The sequence below is a fragment of the Mixophyes fleayi genome, chromosome 11 (assembly GCF_038048845.1).
Source record: "Mixophyes fleayi isolate aMixFle1 chromosome 11, aMixFle1.hap1, whole genome shotgun sequence".
Taxonomy (NCBI): Eukaryota; Metazoa; Chordata; class Amphibia; order Anura; family Limnodynastidae; genus Mixophyes; species Mixophyes fleayi.
The window spans coordinates 1,084,324-1,106,162 of NC_134412.1; the positions used below are offsets into that span (position 1 = coordinate 1,084,324).

The window sequence follows — 21,839 nt, forward strand, 5'->3', positions numbered from 1 at the left end:
CCTGTAGTGGGTGCAAATGATACGGCTGAAAACAAGTGTAATTACAGCAAACACAGGACTCACATACAGAGAGAGAGAAATATATTCATGTCGGGGTGATGTAAATTAAGTCTCAGTGAATTCTTCTGGTTACATTTTTATATGTTATATTCTTTACATTTAATGTTCTGCGTCCGACGCCCGCTGGAAAGCGTCTAAATCTCTCCATCTTCTACATTTACAGGACCTGACGGAACATAACTCATCCGTGGTAAAAAGTCAAACCAACACTGTGGTTGTGCCTGGCCTGAAAGCTGGTACTATATACGTCTTCCAGGTCAGGGCGCGGACGGTGGCCGGCTACGGCAGGTACAGCGGCAAGATGTACTTCCAGACCATGACGGAAGGTGAGCGCCCACGAGTTACCTGTTAGAAGCGTCACTACTGGGAAACTGATTCGCTTTATACACTTCACTCAATCCAGTGCTTAAGCACAAATGTGCTCTGTGGCCCTTTGACAGCCCAGGGCCCACTTGTGAGGTATTTTGCCCACCACTAGTCTATGGTCTGTTCAGTGTGTTCCAGAAAATGGGCATCAGCACAGAAAGGATTTATCAAGGTATTGAAACCTTTATATATGTATATCAGGCCATCAGAGAACACTGATAAGTATATAGGAGAAGACTTTGCCGGGTTCTGCAGTCTCTACCCGGCCGGTCAAAAGAAAGGTTCGGTCACCCTGCAGGGGCCGCTACGTGTCTAGTAACGGTGCAGATGTCTCATGTGACACAAGACGCGGGATGATAAATATTTGTTCTCTGTCTCCTTACAGCTGAATATCAGAGCAGTTTCCAGGAGAAGCTCCCGCTAATTATCGGCTCCTCAGCCGCTGGTCTCGTCTTCCTCATCGCCCTGGTGGTCATTATCATCGTCTGCAACAGGTAGTGTAGCGCGGAGTGGTCACTGTGGCTGACTATTAATATAGGGATGGAAAGTATCTGATCCCCCAAATACTCCTAAATTCTACCATTTGTGAAAATATCCCTCAACATTATTAATCTGTATACCGAGCTAAAGTATTCCTTAGCGCTGGACATAATCACTAAACACGTAGATTTACTTACTTAATTTATTGTCTCTTGTGATAGACTGATTAATGTATGATGTGTAATATCCTAAACGAGTTACAGATCGTCTAATAATCAGATAAAGACATTCGGAATCTTCACATTTTCTGTTGGTTTTTATTTTAAGATAAAAATGCAGCTTGGACCGTTAAAATGTCAGTTCTCTGCCGATGTCATTGTCTGCTGGGTGTAGTAGTTGTCGATACCCAGGTTAAGTGCTGTTTGTATTCTTTCTAGAAGACGAGGCTTTGAAAGGGCCGACTCTGAGTACACCGACAAACTGCAGCATTATACCAGTGGTCACAGTACGTACCGCCTGCCTTCACCAGTTCTGGGGGCTCGTTCTCTCGTTGGTTTGTTGGTTAATTTGTTCCCTTAAAGTTGTAATGTATTCACAAAGCCATAAAACCATCCGTCGCCTGAAATGTCCCGCATTCCTCCATCCTTTATAATATACCCTCCCCAGACGGCAATCACTGTTCTACAAATATTATGTGACAAATTCCCCATATAACATATGTTCTACCTTTACAGTTCTTTTATCAGATAGACAAAGTAATTGTGTTTCTAAAAGCTCCATGATTGGTAATAAGATAACTCAGAAAGTAGAACACATTTGTCTATAGAATTTTTTCTACCTAGTTATCAATGCAACCATCATATCTAAGCGATGGTTTCCATCAATAATGACAGCCTTTATTAGTCAGATCAGTAGACCCCCCACCACCCCCATTGCCCAAGCCTTCATTATTGTGCCATTCATTCTTACACCAGTTCCGATAATTTCCCTTCATCCTTCTCTTCTATTCATTGTGTTCTCATCAACCCTCCACCTCTTTTTAGTTTCCTTATTGGTCACCCCCATCTCCTCCTCCGTTTCCTTATTTGTCATTCACTCTCCTCCTCCGTTTCCTTATTGGTCACCCTGTCTCCTCCTCCGTTTCCTTATTTGTCATTCACTCTTCTCATCCGTTTCCTTCTTGCGCGTCTAATTTCGGAGTTTCTCAGTTCTTCTTTTCCCGCCGCAGTGACACCAGGGATGAAAATTTACATAGATCCTTTTACTTATGAGGATCCCAATGAGGCCGTACGAGAATTTGCCAAAGAAATTGACATTTCCTGTGTGAAAATTGAGCAGGTGATTGGTGCAGGTAAGAACCGACTTGTATGTGTTATACACTTGTAAGATGAATGAGATTCAAAGGAGTGTAGGGGGGGGATGTTCTCATACTTAATTCATTCCTCACTAGTAGTGGGAGATTATTGGACATGTTTGTGGTCCATAGGCAGAAGGTGGTCGGTGGAACTCGAGACCTCTAGAACTCTATCTTCACTTTGTTTTCCATAGGGGAATTTGGTGAAGTTTGCAGTGGGCATTTGAAGCTTCCAGGCAAAAGAGAGATGTTTGTGGCAATTAAGACCTTAAAGTCGGGGTATACAGAGAAGCAGAGGAGAGACTTCCTCAGTGAGGCCAGCATCATGGGACAGTTTGATCACCCCAATGTCATCCATCTGGAAGGAGTGGTTACCAAGAGCTCACCTGTGATGATCATTACAGAGTTCATGGAAAATGGGTCATTGGACTCCTTCCTACGGGTACGAGACTGAAAGATGTTTGTTTAGAGACACTTTTGCAAGGTATTAAATAAGTATCTAGTTCCAATAATAAAATCAATGTAGCTTTTGCAGAGCATTGCACCTGGTTCCAGTGAGCAAACTCAAGATCAAAAGCAGTGTAACTGGTCCCAGTAAGTACAGCCAAGATCACTCAGATAGCACAGTGTAACCAGTCCCAGTAAGTACAGCCGAGATCACTCAGATAGCACAGTGTAACTGGTCCCAGTAAGTACAGCCGAGATCACTCAGATAGCACAGTGTAACCAGTCCCAGTAAGTACAGCCGTGATCACTCAGATAGCACAGTGTAACCAGTCCCAGTAAGTACAGCCGAGATCACTCAGATAGCACAGTGTAACCAGTCCCAGTAAGTACAGCCGAGATCACTCAGATAGCACAGTGTAACTGGTCCCAGTAAGTACAGCCGAGATCACTCAGATAGCACAGTGTAACCAGTCCCAGTAAGTACAGCCGAGATCACTCAGATAGCACAGTGTAACTGGTCCCAGTAAGTACAGCCGAGATCACTCAGATAGCACAGTGTAACCAGTCCCAGTAAGTACAGCCGTGATCACTCAGATAGCACAGTGTAACCAGTCCCAGTAAGTACAGTGTAACTGGTCCCAGTAAGTACAGCCGTGATCACTCAGATAGCACAGTGTACCCAGTCCCAGTAAGTACAGTGTAACTGGTCCCAGTAAGTACAGCCGAGATCACTCAGATAGCACAGTGTAACCAGTCCCAGTAAGTACAGTCGTGAACACTCAGATAGCACAGTGTAACTGGTCCCAGTAAGTACAGCCAAGATCACTCAGATAGCACAGTGTAACCAGTCCCAGTAAGTACAGTGTAACTGGTCCCAGTAAGTACAGCCGTGATCACTCAGATAGCACAGTGTAACCAGTCCCAGTAAGTACAGTCGTGATCACTCAGATAGCACAGTGTAACTGGTCCCAGTAAGTACAGCCAAGATCACTCAGATAGCACAGTGTAACCAGTCCCAGTAAGTACAGTGTAACTGGTCCCAGTAAGTACAGCCAAGATCACTCAGATAGCACAGTGTAACCAGTCCCAGTAAGTACAGCCGAGATCACTCAGATAGCACAGTGTAACTGGTCCCAGTAAGTACAGCCGAGATCACTCAGATAGCACAGTGTAACCAGTCCCAGTAAGTACAGTGTAACTGGTCCCAGTAAGTACAGCCGTGATCACTCAGATAGCACAGTGTAACCAGTCCCAGTAAGTACAGCCGTGATCACTCAGATAGCACAGTGTAACTGGTCCCAGTAAGTACAGCCAAGATCACTCAGATAGCACAGTGTAACCAGTCCCAGTAAGTACAGTGTAACTGGTCCCAGTAAGTACAGCCGTGATCACTCAGATAGCACAGTGTAACCAGTCCCAGTAAGTACAGTGTAACTGGTCCCAGTAAGTACAGCCGAGATCACTCAGATAGCACAATGTAACCAGTCCCAGTAAATACAGTGTAACTGGTCCCAGTAAGTACAGCCGAGATCACTCAGATAGCACAATGTAACCAGTCCCAGTAAGTACAGTGTAACCAGTCCCAGTAAGTACAGCCGAGATCACTCAGATAGCACAGTGTAACCAGTCCCAGTAAGTACAGCCGAGATCACTCAGATAGCACAGTGTAACTGGTCCCAGTAAGTACAGCCGAGATCACTCAGATAGCACAGTGTAACCAGTCCCAGTAAGTGCAGCCGTGATCACTCAGATAGCACAGTGTAACTGGTCCCAGTAAGTACAGCCAAGATCACTCAGATAGCACAATGTAACCAGTCCCAGTAAGTACAGTGTAACCAGTCCCAGTAAGTACAGCCGAGATCACTCAGATAGCACAGTGTAACCAGTCCCAGTAAGTACAGCCGAGATCACTCAGATAGCACAGTGTAACTGGTCCCAGTAAGTACAGCCGAGATCACTCAGATAGCACAGTGTAACCAGTCCCAGTAAGTGCAGCCGTGATCACTCAGATAGCACAGTGTAACCAGTCCCAGTAAGTACAATGTAACCAGTCCCAGTAAGTACAATGTAACCAGTCCCAGTAAGTACAATGTAACCAGTCCCAGTAAGTACAATGTAACCAGTCCCAGTAAGTACAGTGTAACTGGTCCCAGTAAGTACAGTGTAACTGGTCCCAGTAAGTACAGTGTAACCGGTCCCAGTAAGTACAGTGTAACCGGTCCCAGTAAGTATAGCGGAGATCATTCCGCGATAGCTCAGTGTAACAGGTATACAATGCTGGTTGTATATGCACCATATCCAGTCCTGTTTGTCTCGCTCACAAAGTAAAACTCCTTTCTCTGCAGCAAAACGATGGGCAGTTTACCGTCATCCAGTTGGTGGGTATGCTGAGGGGCATCGCTGCGGGAATGAAATACTTGGCAGATATGAACTATGTCCACCGGGACTTAGCCGCTCGTAACATCCTGGTGAACAGTAATCTGGTGTGTAAAGTGTCTGATTTCGGCCTGTCCCGCTTCCTGGAGGATGATACATCAGACCCCACCTACACCAGCGCTCTGGTGAGTATTAAACCCCTCATCCCATACAGGAGTCACCTGTAATAAAGTTTATGGTCCATTCTGGAATGCAGATACAGAGATATTCATCAGCACGCACCGGGAGGGTCTTTGTATGTTGTCATGTGCAGTGCCCAGTGCGTGTACATGAATTATCTTTATTTACAAATAAGATCTCATCCTCTGTTCACATGCCATTAACTGCCAACATCTCGGTAACACAGAGCGATATAAGCAGTGACATTCCAGGAGAAATCTGACCCTGGGTTATGTTCCCGGAGTATGAGGAAACTCTAAGTCTTGTGTCTCCACAGCTTGTTCAACTTCCCTGGCTGTCGGCTAAATTCCAGATTAACCTTCCTGCAGCCGTTACAACGGAGCCCCAGCTCCTGCCTGGCGCTGGGATTGGCACAGAGTAAACTGCCCCATTTGTCCTGTCTGACTCCCATATAACACAATACACAGATCAAGTTTTATGCATTAGTATCCTTTTCCTTTCTAGATTGTAAGCTCTTCAGGCAACATTTCTTCCCTCCAATTGTCTTGGCCTATGCAGTATATGTACATGACTGTATAATAAGCCTGTGGATCACCCTGCTCTGCTCCCCATCTAATAAAGCAGAGGGCCTCCTATAACACGTTGACCTGTGATATTTCAGTAATCCACGGACATCTCTCCATCGAGAACATCTATGAATAGATGAAAGGAATTCCACATACTTTACTGATGACTCCCCGGCTCCACCTTTCCCATTCACCTAGTTCATGTCTGAAGTGGCAGCTCCTGTAGGGAACTCTGTGTCTCCCTCTATGAAGGGACCCCCTCACCCCTCCCCTCAAACCCAGAGAATTTTCATTTCTCCGCGAGTTTGAGCCTCTCTGTCATCGCAATGTAATTGTGTCTCTAATTAATCAGCGTCTGAGGACGGAGCGTCAGTGTATGTTGGTTCCCCATAAGGTATTGGGGCAGTCACAGAGAGTTAGCGGGGTCTTAGGCCAACACAGCTGCTGTTCTACAAGCGCTGATTCTGTGTGCAAGTCTCTCAGACTATTTTCTCCGGACGTCCACTCTGTGCCGTGGAATCGCAGAGTGAGGACGGCCTTTCATTTAGAGCTGTGACTATGGATATTAGGTGAAATGTTGAACTGTTAAATTGTTGGTTGAGAGTGAAAAAGAAACGCGCATTATATGTACTTTATGTCACGTCTCTTTATTACAGGGCGGAAAGATTCCCATCCGTTGGACCGCGCCAGAAGCAATCCAGTACAGAAAGTTTACCTCTGCCAGTGACGTCTGGAGCTACGGCATTGTAATGTGGGAGGTGATGTCTTATGGAGAGAGACCCTACTGGGACATGACTAACCAAGATGTAAGCGGGTACTCCAGCAGCTGGGCCTCATACCGTTAGTACGTAGAGTAGGGGAGCGTTGGTGGGGGTGGTGGGGTTATAGCAAAACTATTATATTGGGGACTGAACCATAAAAGATTAGGATCAATTTAATTTGGACAGTAGTTGTATTAATTGCCCTTTGGTGACTTAATTAAACTCTATCTGTGTCTGTTCCCCTCAAATTAAATAATACAGCATTGATCTTGGTCCATTCATCGCTAATTAACATGATGACCTTGAGGTGTCAGGTACATAGAAAGCCTGAATAATAGGAAGAGGTCCATGTACCTCCTGCTGAGTTCTCCTAATGATCTTATTGTTCACAAATTAAAACCTACCAGAGACTGAAAATCCTATTAAACGGATTGGCAGTCTTACAAATGGCAGCACCGGCTGCGATCAGACTGATCCGCTGACCTGTGATACACGTTATAATAAGAAGAGCAGCTGTAATTATCCCATGACGTTTAGTCCTTTATATAATAGTAATATAACACCAGACGTCTCCAGGCCACAAGCCTGCTCTGACTGCTGCCTAAATGTTGTGACACAGAGACTGGATAAAATGCGCTTCAGCCGCCATCTTGTTATTAAAATGTCTGTTATGTTCCAGGTTATAAACGCCATTGAACAGGATTATCGCCTTCCCCCACCAATGGATTGCCCCAACGCGCTCCACCAACTAATGCTGGACTGTTGGCAAAAGGATCGCAATCACCGGCCTAAATTTGGGCAAATAGTTAACACTTTGGACAAGATGATCCGTAACCCCAACAGTTTGAAAGCTGTGGCCCCGCTCTTGTCTGGGTACGTGGAGCTTTGTACACAGATCCAGAACATGTATGCAGAGAGTCACGTCTGCTGTGTGAACCTGGGTCACTGGTTAACTTATGTGAATATGTATTTAGTATGGTATACATGATGTAGTGCAGGGTATACTCGTGTAGTAGAACATGGTGTAGGTTATATGCGTGTAGTAGAAACGGCGGGAGCAGGGGAGGTGTGAGGACGTATCGGCTTGAGTGGAGCAGGGGGGGTGGGAGGACGTATCGGCATGAGTGGTATAGGCGGGAGCAGGGGAGGTGTGAGGACGTATCGGCATGAGTGGTATAGGCGGGAGCAGGGGGGTGGGAGGACGTATCGGCATGAGCGGTACAGACGGGAGCAGGGGGGGTGGGAGGACGTATCGGCATGAGTGGTATAGACGGGAGCAGGGGGGGTGGGAGGACGTATCGGCATGAGTGGTATAGGCGGGAGCAGGGGGGTGGGAGGACGTATCGGCATGAGTGGTATAGGCGGGAGCAGGGGGGCTGGAAGGACGTATCGGCATGAGTGGTATAGGCGGGAGCAGGGGGGCTGGAAGGACGTATCGGCATGAGTGGTATAGGCGGGAGCAGGGGGGCTGGAAGGACGTATCGGCATGAGTGGTATAGGCGGGAGCAGGGGGGTGGGAGGATGTATCGGCATGAGTGGTATAGGTGGGAGCAGGGGGGGTGGGAGGACGTATCGGCATGAGTGGTATAGGCGGGAGCAGGGGGGGTGGGAGGACGTATCGGCATGAGTGGTATAGGCGGGAGGACGTATCGGCATGAGTGGTATAGGCGGGAGGACGTATCGGCATGAGTGGTATAGGCGGGAGCAGGGGGGGTGGGAGGACGTATCGGCATGAGTGGTACAGGCGGGAGCAGGGGGAGTGTGAGGACGTATCGGCATGAGTGGTATAGGCGGGAGCAGGGGAGGTGTGAGGACGTATCGGCATGAGTGGTATAGGCGGGAGCAGGGGGGGTGGGAGGACGTATCGGCATGAGTGGTATAGGCGGGAGGACGTATCGGCATGAGTGGTATAGGCGGGAGCAGGGGGGGTGGGAGGACGTATCGGCATGAGTGGTACAGGCGGGAGCAGGGGGGGTGGGAGGACGTATCGGCATGAGTGGTATAGGCGGGAGCAGGGGGGGTGGGAGGACGTATCGGCATGAGTGGTATAGGCGGGAGCAGGGGGGGTGGGAGGACGTATCGGCATAAGTGGTATAGGCGGGAGCAGGGGGGGTGGGAGGACGTATCGGCATGAGTGGTATAGGCGGGAGCATGGGGGGTGGGAGGACGTATCGGCATGAGTGGTATAGGCGGGAGGAATACCAGAGTGCTTGGAAGTAGGCTGTAATAAAGAGGTGATATTTATATATTTGATGGCTGGGGCAGTCTCTAATCAAGCTTGGTAGGGTAACTGTAACAATATGGGACGTATTCATGTAGAGATTCTATCTCTTATAGAGTCAATCTTCCGCTACTGGACCGCACAGTTCCGGATTACACCAGCTTCAACACGGTAGATGAATGGCTGGACGCCATTAAAATGGGCCAATACAAAGAAAGCTTTGCCAACGCCGGCTTCACCTCCTTTGATGTCGTATCACAAATGATCATGGAGTAAGTATTAGCCAATCAGTGAGGGATTTAATGGTCTGGGTATGGGGAAATCTCCGCTTGAGGACTACATTTCCGTATTGTTATTTATGGTTTTTTGCACATACAACTTATCTAAGCTCTGGTGCTGGGACACCAAGAGACAAAGACTTATCCAGAGAAACGGAGGATGTCATATAGTTGGCACCCTTATCCACTGAGCCACTTCTCCTTACTGGCACAATTTACCTTAGAAGAGAAATCATTTTCTGTGATCCTGTTGTGCCTTGTTTTATCGGCTATAAACACAAATCAAACTCCCATTCTACATTTTTCAACTACCATAAAAATTGATATAAAATGAAGGAAAGTCTAGAAACAAGAGGACACCCACACATTGTATCTTCCTGCATGTGAACCGCCTGGTCACATGGGCTCTCTGTGACCAATGTGAAGAGCCTCTTTGTTGCATGACATCCGCATTCCCGTCACTGCATGTGCAGGAATCTGCTGGCGCTTCTTACGCTTACAGAGGTGGAACGGGGGAGGTTAGGGGCGATCCCACATTGGCCTAGTTCAGTAAGGACGCTCTCACGTACTTGCTGTGTGTACGTATAGTTACAATATACTGACCTATATGGATATTTGGTGCTCGTACAAGTTACTTAATAACTTTGTTTTGGGGGTTTTTTTGATAACTTTATTTATAAAATATAAATAATAAATAAACTAAATTATAATAATCTTAGTTTTTTAATAAACGACTTTTTGGCTGCGAGCGCGTAGCGTTGGTTTTTGGTCGGTGCCTGGGGACCCTACTCTGCGGGTTTCCAAATAGTGTCACAAGCCCTAACCTAGAGCTGCTAGAAGCCTGTTTCTAAGGAACCCCACACTGTTCGTCCTCCCAAACTTACCAATGTCAGCCTAGGCTGTGAGCACTTGTAGTATTACACCCGATCCTGTATAATATAACTACAGTATCAGTAACCTGTACATCACTAGTCCATATATTACTGTACTATTTGTGTAATAGCAGGGAATTATAGTATATTGTTTTGTAATGGATACTTGTGGCCTTCGCAGCCTGGTACAGTGATGCTCTTACATCTGGAGGACACTTCTCAGAGCTCTTCTGAACTTGAGGGGCTTTGAGCACCGGTCTTATTACTGCGCTGAATACATTGAGGGGAATTTGGAGGAGGTTTTAGTGTCTATAGGAGCTGTCTGCAGCTGAGACTCTCAGGACACAGTTACTGCTGTCAGTGACTGACCTGCGGGGGGTACAGATGTGATGCTGGTGTGTCAGTGAGACTCTCGGGGTACAGTTACTGCTGTCAGTGGCTGACCTGCGGGGGGTACAGATGTGATGCTGATGTGTCAGTGAGACTCTCGGGGTACAGTTACTGCTGTCAGTGGCTAACCTGCGGGGGGTACAGATGTGATGCTGGTGTGTCAGTGAGACTCTCAGGGCACAGTTACTGCTGTCAGTGACTGACCTCCTGGGGGGGGTACAGATGTCATGCTGGTGTGTCAGTGAGACTCTCGGGGTACAGTTACTGCTGTCAGTGACTGACCTGCGGGGGGTACAGATGTGATGCTGGTGTGTCAGTGAGACTCTCGGGGTACAGTTACTGCTGTCAGTGACTGACCTCCTGTGGGGGGTACAGATGTCATGCTGGTGTGTCAGTGAGACTCTCAGGACACAGTTACTGCTGTCAGTGACTGACCTCCTGCGGGGGGTACAGATGTGATGCTGGTGTGTCAGTGAGACTCTCGGGGTACAGTTACTGCTGTCAGTGACTGACCTCCTGTGGGGGGTACAGATGTCATGCTGGTGTGTCAGTGAGACTCTCAGGACACAGTTACTGCTGTCAGTGACTGACCTCCTGCGGGGGGTACAGATGTGATGCTGGTGTGTCAGTGAGACTCTCGGGGTACAGTTACTGCTGTCAGTGACTGACCTCCTGTGGGGGGTACAGATGTCATGCTGGTGTGTCAGTGAGACTCTCAGGACACAGTTACTGCTGTCAGTGACTGACCTCCTGCGGGGGGTACAGATGTGATGCTGGTGTGTCAGTGAGACTCTCGGGGTACAGTTACTGCTGTCAGTGACTGACCTCCTGTGGGGGGTACAGATGTCATGCTGGTGTGTCAGTGAGACTCTCAGGGCACAGTTACTGCTGTCAGTGACTGACCTCCTGTGGGGGGTACAGATGTGATGCTGGTGTGTCAGTGAGACTCTCGGGGTACAGTTACTGCTGTCAGTGACTGACCTCCTGCGGGGGGTACAGATGTCATGCTGGTGTGTCAGTGAGACTCTCAGGGCACAGTTACTGCTGTCAGTGACTGACCTGCGGGGGGTACAGATGTGATGCTGGTGTATCAGTGAGACTCTCAGGGCACAGTTACTGCTGTCAGTCACTGACCTCCTGCGGGGGGTACAGATGTCATGCTGGTGTATCAGTGAGTCACTCGGGGTACAGTTACTGCTGTCAGTGACTGACCTCCTGCGGGGGGTACAGATGTCATGCTGGTGTATCAGTGAGACTCTCAGGGTACAGTTACTGCTGTCAGTGACTGACCTGCGGGGGGTACAGATGTGATGCTGGTGTGTCAGTGAGACTCTCAGGGCACAGTTACTGCTGTCAGTGACTGACCTGCGGGGGGTACAGATGTGATGCTGGTGTGTCAGTGAGACTCTCAGGGCACAGTTACTGCTGTCAGTGACTGACCTCCTGCGGGGGGTACAGATGTGATGCTGGTGTATCAGTGAGACTCTCAGGGCACAGTTACTGCTGTCAGTGACTGACCTCCTGTGGGGGGTACAGATGTCATGCTGGTGTGTCAGTGAGACTCTCAGGGCACAGTTACTGCTGTCAGTGACTGACCTCCTGTGGGGGGTACAGATGTGATGCTGGTGTGTCAGTGAGACTCTCGGGGTACAGTTACTGCTGTCAGTGACTGACCTCCTGCGGGGGGTACAGATGTCATGCTGGTGTGTCAGTGAGACTCTCAGGGCACAGTTACTGCTGTCAGTGACTGACCTGCGGGGGGTACAGATGTGATGCTGGTGTGTCAGTGAGACTCTCGGGGTACAGTTACTGCTGTCAGTGACTGACCTCCTGGGGGGGGTACAGATGTCATGCTGGTGTGTCAGTGAGACTCTCGGGGTACAGTTACTGCTGTCAGTGACTGACCTCCTGCGGGGGGTACAGATGTCATGCTGGTGTGTCAGTGAGACTCTCAGGACACAGTTACTGCTGTCAGTGACTGACCTCCTGCGGGGGGTACAGATGTGATGCTGGTGTGTCAGTGAGACTCTCGGGGTACAGTTACTGCTGTCAGTGACTGACCTCCTGTGGGGGGTACAGATGTCATGCTGGTGTGTCAGTGAGACTCTCAGGACACAGTTACTGCTGTCAGTGACTGACCTCCTGCGGGGGGTACAGATGTGATGCTGGTGTGTCAGTGAGACTCTCGGGGTACAGTTACTGCTGTCAGTGACTGACCTGGGGGGGGGTACAGATGTCATGCTGGTGTGTCAGTGAGACTCTCAGGGCACAGTTACTGCTGTCAGTGACTGACCTCCTGTGGGGGGTACAGATGTGATGCTGGTGTGTCAGTGAGACTCTCGGGGTACAGTTACTGCTGTCAGTGACTGACCTCCTGCGGGGGGTACAGATGTCATGCTGGTGTGTCAGTGAGACTCTCAGGGCACAGTTACTGCTGTCAGTGACTGACCTGCGGGGGGTACAGATGTGATGCTGGTGTATCAGTGAGACTCTCAGGGCACAGTTACTGCTGTCAGTCACTGACCTCCTGCGGGGGATACAGATGTGATGCTGGTGTATCAGTGAGTCACTCGGGGTACAGTTACTGCTGTCAGTGACTGACCTCCTGCGGGGGGTACAGATGTCATGCTGGTGTATCAGTGAGACTCTCAGGGTACAGTTACTGCTGTCAGTGACTGACCTGCGGGGGGTACAGATGTGATGCTGGTGTGTCAGTGAGACTCTCAGGGCACAGTTACTGCTGTCAGTGACTGACCTGCGGGGGGTACAGATGTGATGCTGGTGTGTCAGTGAGACTCTCAGGGCACAGTTACTGCTGTCAGTGACTGACCTCCTGCGGGGGGTACAGATGTGATGCTGGTGTATCAGTGAGACTCTCAGGGCACAGTTACTGCTGTCAGTGACTGACCTCCTGTGGGGGGTACAGATGTCATGCTGGTGTGTCAGTGAGACTCTCAGGGCACAGTTACTGCTGTCAGTGACTGACCTCCTGTGGGGGGTACAGATGTGATGCTGGTGTGTCAGTGAGACTCTCGGGGTACAGTTACTGCTGTCAGTGACTGACCTCCTGCGGGGGGTACAGATGTCATGCTGGTGTGTCAGTGAGACTCTCAGGGCACAGTTACTGCTGTCAGTGACTGACCTGCGGGGGGTACAGATGTGATGCTGGTGTGTCAGTGAGACTCTCGGGGTACAGTTACTGCTGTCAGTGACTGACCTCCTGGGGGGGGTACAGATGTCATGCTGGTGTATCAGTGAGTCTCTCGGGGTACAGTTACTGCTGTCAGTGACTGACCTGTGGGGGGTACAGATGTGATGCTGGTGTATCAGTGAGACTCTCAGGGCACAGTTACTGCTGTCAGTGACTGACCTGCGGGGGGTACAGATGTGATGCTGGTGTGTCAGTGAGACTCTCGGGGTACAGTTACTGCTGTCAGTGACTGACCTCCTGCGGGGGGTACAGATGTCATGCTGGTGTGTCAGTGAGACTCTCAGGACACAGTTACTGCTGTCAGTGACTGACCTCCTGCGGGGGGTACAGATGTGATGCTGGTGTGTCAGTGAGACTCTCGGGGTACAGTTACTGCTGTCAGTGACTGACCTCCTGTGGGGGGTACAGATGTCATGCTGGTGTGTCAGTGAGACTCTCAGGACACAGTTACTGCTGTCAGTGACTGACCTCCTGCGGGGGGTACAGATGTGATGCTGGTGTGTCAGTGAGACTCTCGGGGTACAGTTACTGCTGTCAGTGACTGACCTCCTGCGGGGGGTACAGATGTCATGCTGGTGTGTCAGTGAGACTCTCAGGACACAGTTACTGCTGTCAGTGACTGACCTCCTGCGGGGGGTACAGATGTGATGCTGGTGTGTCAGTGAGACTCTCGGGGTACAGTTACTGCTGTCAGTGACTGACCTCCTGTGGGGGGTACAGATGTCATGCTGGTGTGTCAGTGAGACTCTCAGGGCACAGTTACTGCTGTCAGTGACTGACCTCCTGGGGGGGGTACAGATGCCATGCTGGTGTGTCAGTGAGACTCTCAGGGCACAGTTACTGCTGTCAGTGACTGACCTGCAGGGGGTACAGATGTCATGCTGGTGTGTCAGTGAGACTCTCAGGGCACAGTTACTGCTGTCAGTGACTGACCTCCTGGGGGGGGTACAGATGTCATGCTGGTGTGTCAGTGAGACTCTCAGGGCACAGTTACTGCTGTCAGTGACTGACCTGCAGGGGGTACAGATGTCATGCTGGTGTGTCAGTGAGACTCTCAGGACACAGTTACTGCTGTCAGTGACTGACCTCCTGCGGGGGGTACAGATGTGATGCTGGTGTGTCAGTGAGACTCTCGGGGTACAGTTACTGCTGTCAGTGGCTGACCTGGGGGGGTACAGATGTGATGCTGGTGTGTCAGTGAGACTCTCGGGGTACAGTTACTGCTGTCAGTGACTGACCTCCTGCGGGGGGTACAGATGTGATGCTGGTGTGTCAGTGAGACTCTCGGGGTACAGTTACTGCTGTCAGTGACTGACCTGCGGGGGGTACAGATGTGATGCTGGTGTGTCAGTGAGACTCTCGGGGTACAGTTACTGCTGTCAGTGACTGACCTGCGGGGGGTACAGATGTCATGCTGGTGTATCAGTGAGACTCTCAGGGCACAGTTACTGCTGTCAGTGACTGACCTCCTGCGGGGGGTACAGATGTGATGCTGGTGTGTCAGTGAGACTCTCAGGGCACAGTTACTGCTGTCAGTGACTGACCTCCTGGGGGGGGGTACAGATGTCATGCTGGTGTATCAGTGAGACTCTCAGGGCACATTTACTGCTGTCAGTGACTGACCTGCGGAGGGTACAGATGTCATGCTGGTGTATCAGTGAGACTCTCGGGGTACAGTTACTGCTGTCAGTGACTGACCTGCGGGGGGTACAGATGTCATGCTGGTGTGTCAGTGAGACTCTCAGGGTACAGTTACTGCTGTCAGTGACTGACCTGCGGGGGGTACAGATGTGATGCTGGTGTGTCAGTGAGACTCTCGGGGTACAGTTACTGCTGTCAGTGACTGACCTCCTGGGGGGGGTACAGATGTCATGCTGGTGTGTCCGTGAGTCACTCGGGGTACAGTTACTGCTGTCAGTGACTGACCTGCGGGGGGTACAGATGTGATGCTGGTGTGTCAGTGAGACTCTCAGGACACAGTTACTGCTGTCAGTGACTGACCTCCTGCGGGGGGTACAGATGTGATGCTGGTGTGTCAGTGAGACTCTCGGGGTACAGTTACTGCTGTCAGTGGCTGACCTGGGGGGGTACAGATGTCATGCTGGTGTGTCAGTGAGACTCTCGGGGTACAGTTACTGCTGTCAGTGACTGACCTCCTGTGGGGGGTACAGATGTCATGCTGGTGTGTCAGTGAGACTCTCAGGACACAGTTACTGCTGTCAGTGACTGACCTCCTGCGGGGGGTACAGATGTGATGCTGGTGTGTCAGTGAGACTCTCGGGGTACAGTTACTGCTGTCAGTGACTGACCTCCTGTGGGGGGTACAGATGTCATGCTGGTGTGTCAGTGAGACTCTCAGGGCACAGTTACTGCTGTCAGTGACTGACCTCCTGGGGGGGGTACAGATGTCATGCTGGTGTGTCAGTGAGACTCTCAGGGCACAGTTACTGCTGTCAGTGACTGACCTGCAGGGGGTACAGATGTCATGCTGGTGTGTCAGTGAGACTCTCAGGACACAGTTACTGCTGTCAGTGACTGACCTCCTGCGGGGGGTACAGATGTGATGCTGGTGTGTCAGTGAGACTCTCGGGGTACAGTTACTGCTGTCAGTGGCTGACCTGGGGGGGTACAGATGTCATGCTGGTGTGTCAGTGAGATTCTCGGGGTACAGTTACTGCTGTCAGTGACTGACCTCCTGCGGGGGGTACAGATGTGATGCTGGTGTGTCAGTGAGACTCTCGGGGTACAGTTACTGCTGTCAGTGACTGACCTCCTGCGGGGGGTACAGATGTGATGCTGGTGTGTCAGTGAGACTCTCGGGGTACAGTTACTGCTGTCAGTGACTGACCTCCTGTGGGGGGTACAGATGTCATGCTGGTGTGTCAGTGAGACTCTCAGGACACAGTTACTGCTGTCAGTGACTGACCTCCTGCGGGGGGTACAGATGTGATGCTGGTGTGTCAGTGAGACTCTCGGGGTACAGTTACTGCTGTCAGTGACTGACCTCCTGTGGGGGGTACAGATGTCATGCTGGTGTGTCAGTGAGACTCTCAGGGCACAGTTACTGCTGTCAGTGACTGACCTCCTGTGGGGGGTACAGATGTCATGCTGGTGTATCAGTGAGACTCTCAGGGCACATTTACTGCTGTCAGTGACTGACCTGCGGAGGGTACAGATGTCATGCTGGTGTGTCAGTGAGACTCTCGGGGTACAGTTACTGCTGTCAGTGACTGACCTCCTGCGGGGGGGGTACAGATGTCATGCTGGTGTGTCAGTGAGACTCTCGGGGTAGAGTTACTGCTGTCAGTGACTGACCTCCTGCGGGGGGTACAGATGTCATGCTGGTGTGTCAGTGAGACTCTCGGGGTACAGTTACTGCAGTCAGTGACTGACCTCCTGGGGGGGTACAGATGTCATGCTGGTGTATCAGTGAGACTCTCGGGGTACAGTTACTGCTGTCAGTGACTGACCTCCTGCGGGGGGTACAGATGTGATGCTGGTGTATCAGTGAGACTCTCGGGGTACAGTTACTGCTGTCAGTGACTGACCTCCTGCGGGGGGTACAGATGTGATGCTGGTGTATCAGTGAGTCACTCGGGGTACAGTTACTGCTGTCAGTGACTGACCTCCTGGGGGGGGTACAGATGTGATGCTGGTGTGTCCGTGAGTCACTCGGGGTACAGTTACTGCTGTCAGTGACTGACCTCCTGGGGGGGGTACAGATGTCATGCTGGTGTATCAGTGAGACTCTCGGGGTACAGTTACTGCTGTCAGTGACTGACCTCCTGGGGGGGGGGGGTACAGATGTGATGCTGGGGTGTCAGTGAGACTCTCGGGGTACAGTTACTGCTGTCAGTGACTGACCTCCTGGGGGGGGGGGTACAGATGTGATGCTGGTGTGTCAGTGAGTCACTCGGGGTACTAATCTCTCTGCGCCAGGTGATCGGGCAGCGTTACATCCAGTCACTGGCAGACATGAAGGATGTGTCTGGTACATACAATCACTCCATTATAGACACCCAGTCCTGAGTTCATTGTATGCACTAAGCTAATATTTGCTCTCTCGTGAGACGGCCCTGCAGGCAAACACCACCCAGCTGTGCGGGGCCCATCAATTGTGTCCATTGACGGGATGTCTCTGATGGCGCTTCTAGACCCTTCTGATTGATCTTAAGATTTGGAGAACAGAAGATTCTCCTACGTGATTAGACAGATCCAGGCAGAAGAGATATGACAGGTTGTTACACAGTCAGGATTACTGAGAGCGCGGTGACAGAACGCAGGTTACTGGCCGCAGCGACGATATCTACAACGCGGGCGTTTAGTGTTCTGCTCTTGTGGGAGCAATAACATATTATACAATACTGAAAGGATTTTTCCTATATCTTCCTACTGAAAATAAATGTTTACTGTTGATTAGTCACTAACAGACAAATGATACAATATCTGCACAGTACAATCTGACATTCTAGGAGGACATAGGGATAACGGTCTGTGGGAATGGTATATTATGAAGAATACATTATAACTGAACTAGAACGTGTCACTGCCCCTGTACAGTGTAAACATTAACGATCAATCACTGAAATACTTTTATTTGTTCTCTTAGTTTAATATGACAAATGGAAAAATCGATATAAATGCCTGTACTCTGACTAAAGGGGATTGTTATAAAATCTGCTTCATGCAAGTTCTCCGTCCTACTCTGCTGTGAGCGTAAGAATGTATTGTCAGATGTATAGATTTCAGCCTAACCCACGGCCATTAGTGACTAGCGCATCCCACAACAGGATCCTGCCGATATCCGTGTATCCGATACCTGGCGCGGTCACCCAGCGTGTTAGTTCTGACAGCAACGTATTTCAGGACAGAAGAAATGGCGAGTGGGGGGGATATTATTTTCGGACAGAATTACAGCTGGCCTCACGGCCCAAAGAATACTGTAACCAGCAAATTGAAAAATGTATTGTTTTTTTAGATTTTTTTTTTTTTTTTCATGGGTTCCCGCTAACCTTTCCTCTCCCCCTTCTTCCAGAGACATTCTACGGGTCGGGGTAACCTTGGCGGGGCACCAGAAGAAGATTCTCAACAGCATTCAGGTGATGCGGGCACAGATGAACCAGATCCAGTCTGTGGAAGTTTGATCACGGAGACGAGTTTCTTCCTCATCCTGACACTTCCTGACGTACTTGGGTCCTGAGCCCTCCCCCTCTCTCCCTGACCCCCTCTTGGTACAATGAAGTTTCTATATTGCACCTGGTACAGACAGGACCACTTGTTCCCCCAAAGCCACCACGACGGTTCTACGTAGAGAGCAGAGCTTCCCTGGGGGCAGCTTGGGGAGATATGAAGAATATTTTTTAAATAATAAACCTGCAACAATGGATTTATTAAATACAATATTACAAAAAGGGCTCGAAGAGATCAGCTCTAATTTCCAAAATGACGTGGGAAGGGTGAGACACGCCTCCAGCAGACCGATGCGCGGCGTTACCGTGCCGCTAAAGACCAGTGGGTGTTTTCATTGGACGGAATGACTCCTGACCAGGAGCGTGGCATGTGGACAGCCTAACGCCATTGGTCTGTGGAACCTGCAATCAAGCTCTCTGATTGGCTGACAGGGAAAGAATGAAATGATTATATAGAGAGACTGTTGAGAATTTATTTCCATTAAATGGACCATTTGCGTCTCTGCGTACGACTCTTCATCTTGAAGATGTTACAAATAACAGAGCCTAAAACCGCATTTTCCGTGGAAAGGAAGATGCCGCACAGACTTCTTAATGTTTGAAAGTGTAACAAAGACAAATCCTTTTTAACTGGTGTTTCTGCTGAACTGAAGCAGTTTTGTGAGTTCTACATTTTTTGCAAGCCCCCAAATCTCCCCCACCCCCGACTGCAACTCAAATGACATTTCATCCATATCATGTGCACAAACGTTAGTGATGATGTCATCACTAATCGCCACTTCCCTTTTCTCAGAAGACTTTCCAAGTACAGTATGTAGTAGATTTTAATTACAAATCTCTGAAGTGTACAAAAAAAGAAAATGTTTTGTCGTCAATGTTGTTGTTGTTTTGGAATCTGTTACGACTTTGTTTGTTTACACCAATTTGACTTTTTTACATTGTTTTTGAATATTGGTACTCGAAAGTTTAAAATTGCTTAAAAAAAAAAAAACTGCAGCAAAAAAAAGAAAATCCATAAAAAGCAAAACCGGACAATGATCCTCTGCATCAATCGTCTCACTTCTCATTGGCTAATGGACGCATCGCCTGTGGACAGACTGGGCGACGTGTGAAGCTGCTCTTACACGGAGCGTGTGATTACGGTTTCTTTTCACTAACAATGTGAGCAGCTTATTATATAAGCTTTACAAAGTTGTAGGGTGGCGCTGAAAGGTGAGGAACCAAGGACTAAATTAACCCCATGGGTACGAGTGTAGCACAGCCAATGCCTGAGTTTAGTTTAGGTTTTGCTTGCGGTGAGGGTGGCCAGTTGTGATCTCGGCCAGGCACTTTACTGAGCCCTCAGTTGCTGTTATCTGAAAGATGGTTCCTCACCACGACCTACAACATTCATACATTAAATGGTTGCCTTTGTGTGAAGTGTTTCCTGGCAGACTGTTCCTGTCTGGTGTACTCAGTGCAGGTGTGGAGCATACAGGTGTGAGTGAGGGACGGGCTTGTGACGTGTCCTACTGATGTTAACCCTTTGTTTGCTGAGCAGGAAGTGTAAGGTATAGGGGTAGCACCTGCTGTTATCCATCTCATGTATGACATATCAGATTCACATGTATTTCTATGTGAGCACACATCAGGCATGATTACCACAATAGCTCTTATTCATCCCCAGGTCGGTGAGAAGTGTCATCCATATAATATAAACTAGCAGGTGATTGTGTATACTGTGCCACAGAGATTACTGCTGGGGCCTGAGATGGGCAATGTTTCTAAAGTTATTATTACTACCATTGTATAATTTATTCAGAACTGTTCTCAGTTACATTGATATAGCCCAAATCCTAATTCACCTAAATATCCACCTTTGTATCACACCAGCCAATCCACGTCCATCTTTGTATCACACCAGCCAATCCACCTCCATCTTTGTATCACACCAGCCAATCCACCTCCATCTTTGTATCACACCAGCCAATCCACCTCCATCTTTGTATCACACCAGCCAATCCACCTCCATCTTTGTATCACACCAGCCAATCCACCTCCATCTTTGTATCACACCAGCCAATCCACCTCCATCTTTGTATCACACCAGCCAATCCACCTTTGTATCACACCAGCCAATCCACGTCCATCTTTGTATCACACCAGCCAATCCACATCCATCTTTGTATCACACCAGCCAATCCACGTCCATCTTTGTATCACACCAGCCAATCCACCTCCATCTTTGTATCACACCAGCCAATCCACCTTTATATCACACCAGCCAATCCACGTCCATCTTTGTATCACACCAGCCAATCCACATCCACCTTTGTATCACACCAGCCAATCCACTTCCACCTTTGTATCACACCAGCCAATCCACTTCCACCTTTGTATCACACCAGCCAATCCACTTCCACCTTTGTATCACACCAGCCAATCCACTTCCACCTTTGTATCACACCAGCCATTCCACCTCCATCTTTGTATCACACCAGCCAATCCACGTCCATCTTTGTTTCACGCAAGCCAATCCACGTCCATCTTTGTATCACACCAGCCAATCCACCTTTGTATCACACCAGCCAATCCACATCCACCTTTGTATCACACCAGCCAATCCACTTCCACCTTTGTATCACACCAGCCAATCCACCTCCATCTCTGTTTCACGCAAGCCAATCCACATCCATCTTTGTATCACACCAGCCAATCCACATCCACCTTTGTATCACACCAGTCAATCCACATGCACCTTTGTATCACACCAGCCAATCCACATGCACCTTTGTATCACACCAGCCAATCCACATGCACCTTTGTATCACACCAGCCAATCCACATGCACCTTTGTATCACACCAGCCAATCCACATGCACCTTTGTATCACACCAGCCAATCCACATCCACCTTTGTATCACACCAGCCAATCCACATCCACCTTTGTATCACACCAGCCAATCCACATACAGTTGTCTATTTGTGTAATTTAGAGTGATTTATACATTGGGGAAACCATGTACATTACACCTCTCTGGGTTACAACTATTAAGTCATTTACAGGCAGATTGGGTGTTTTGCTTCTAGACCAAAAGCAACAGAATTG

The 21,839-nt window shown here is 49.2% G+C and overlaps 1 protein-coding gene across 4 annotated transcripts in view; it reads left to right on the forward strand.

Annotated features, from left to right (window-relative positions):
• EPHB2 (EPH receptor B2) overlaps positions 1-20,751 on the forward strand; it is a 160,488-nt gene extending 139,737 nt beyond the window's left edge. The window contains exons 7-16 of one of the 4 annotated variants that reach the window (XM_075191201.1): positions 224-386; positions 812-920; positions 1,344-1,459; positions 2,135-2,257; positions 2,455-2,702; positions 5,053-5,268; positions 6,486-6,635; positions 7,270-7,463; positions 8,928-9,083; positions 18,598-20,751. In XM_075191201.1, the coding sequence (XP_075047302.1) occupies positions 224-386; positions 812-920; positions 1,344-1,459; positions 2,135-2,257; positions 2,455-2,702; positions 5,053-5,268; positions 6,486-6,635; positions 7,270-7,463; positions 8,928-9,083; positions 18,598-18,706 (1,584 nt within the window). In that variant the 3' untranslated portion in view covers positions 18,707-20,751. The remainder of the gene's footprint in view (positions 1-223; positions 387-811; positions 921-1,343; positions 1,460-2,134; positions 2,258-2,454; positions 2,703-5,052; positions 5,269-6,485; positions 6,636-7,269; positions 7,464-8,927; positions 9,084-18,597) is intronic. The other 3 variants (XM_075191204.1, XM_075191203.1, XM_075191205.1) reach the window with 3 other exon arrangements.
• The last annotated feature ends 1,088 nt before the right edge of the window (positions 20,752-21,839 follow it).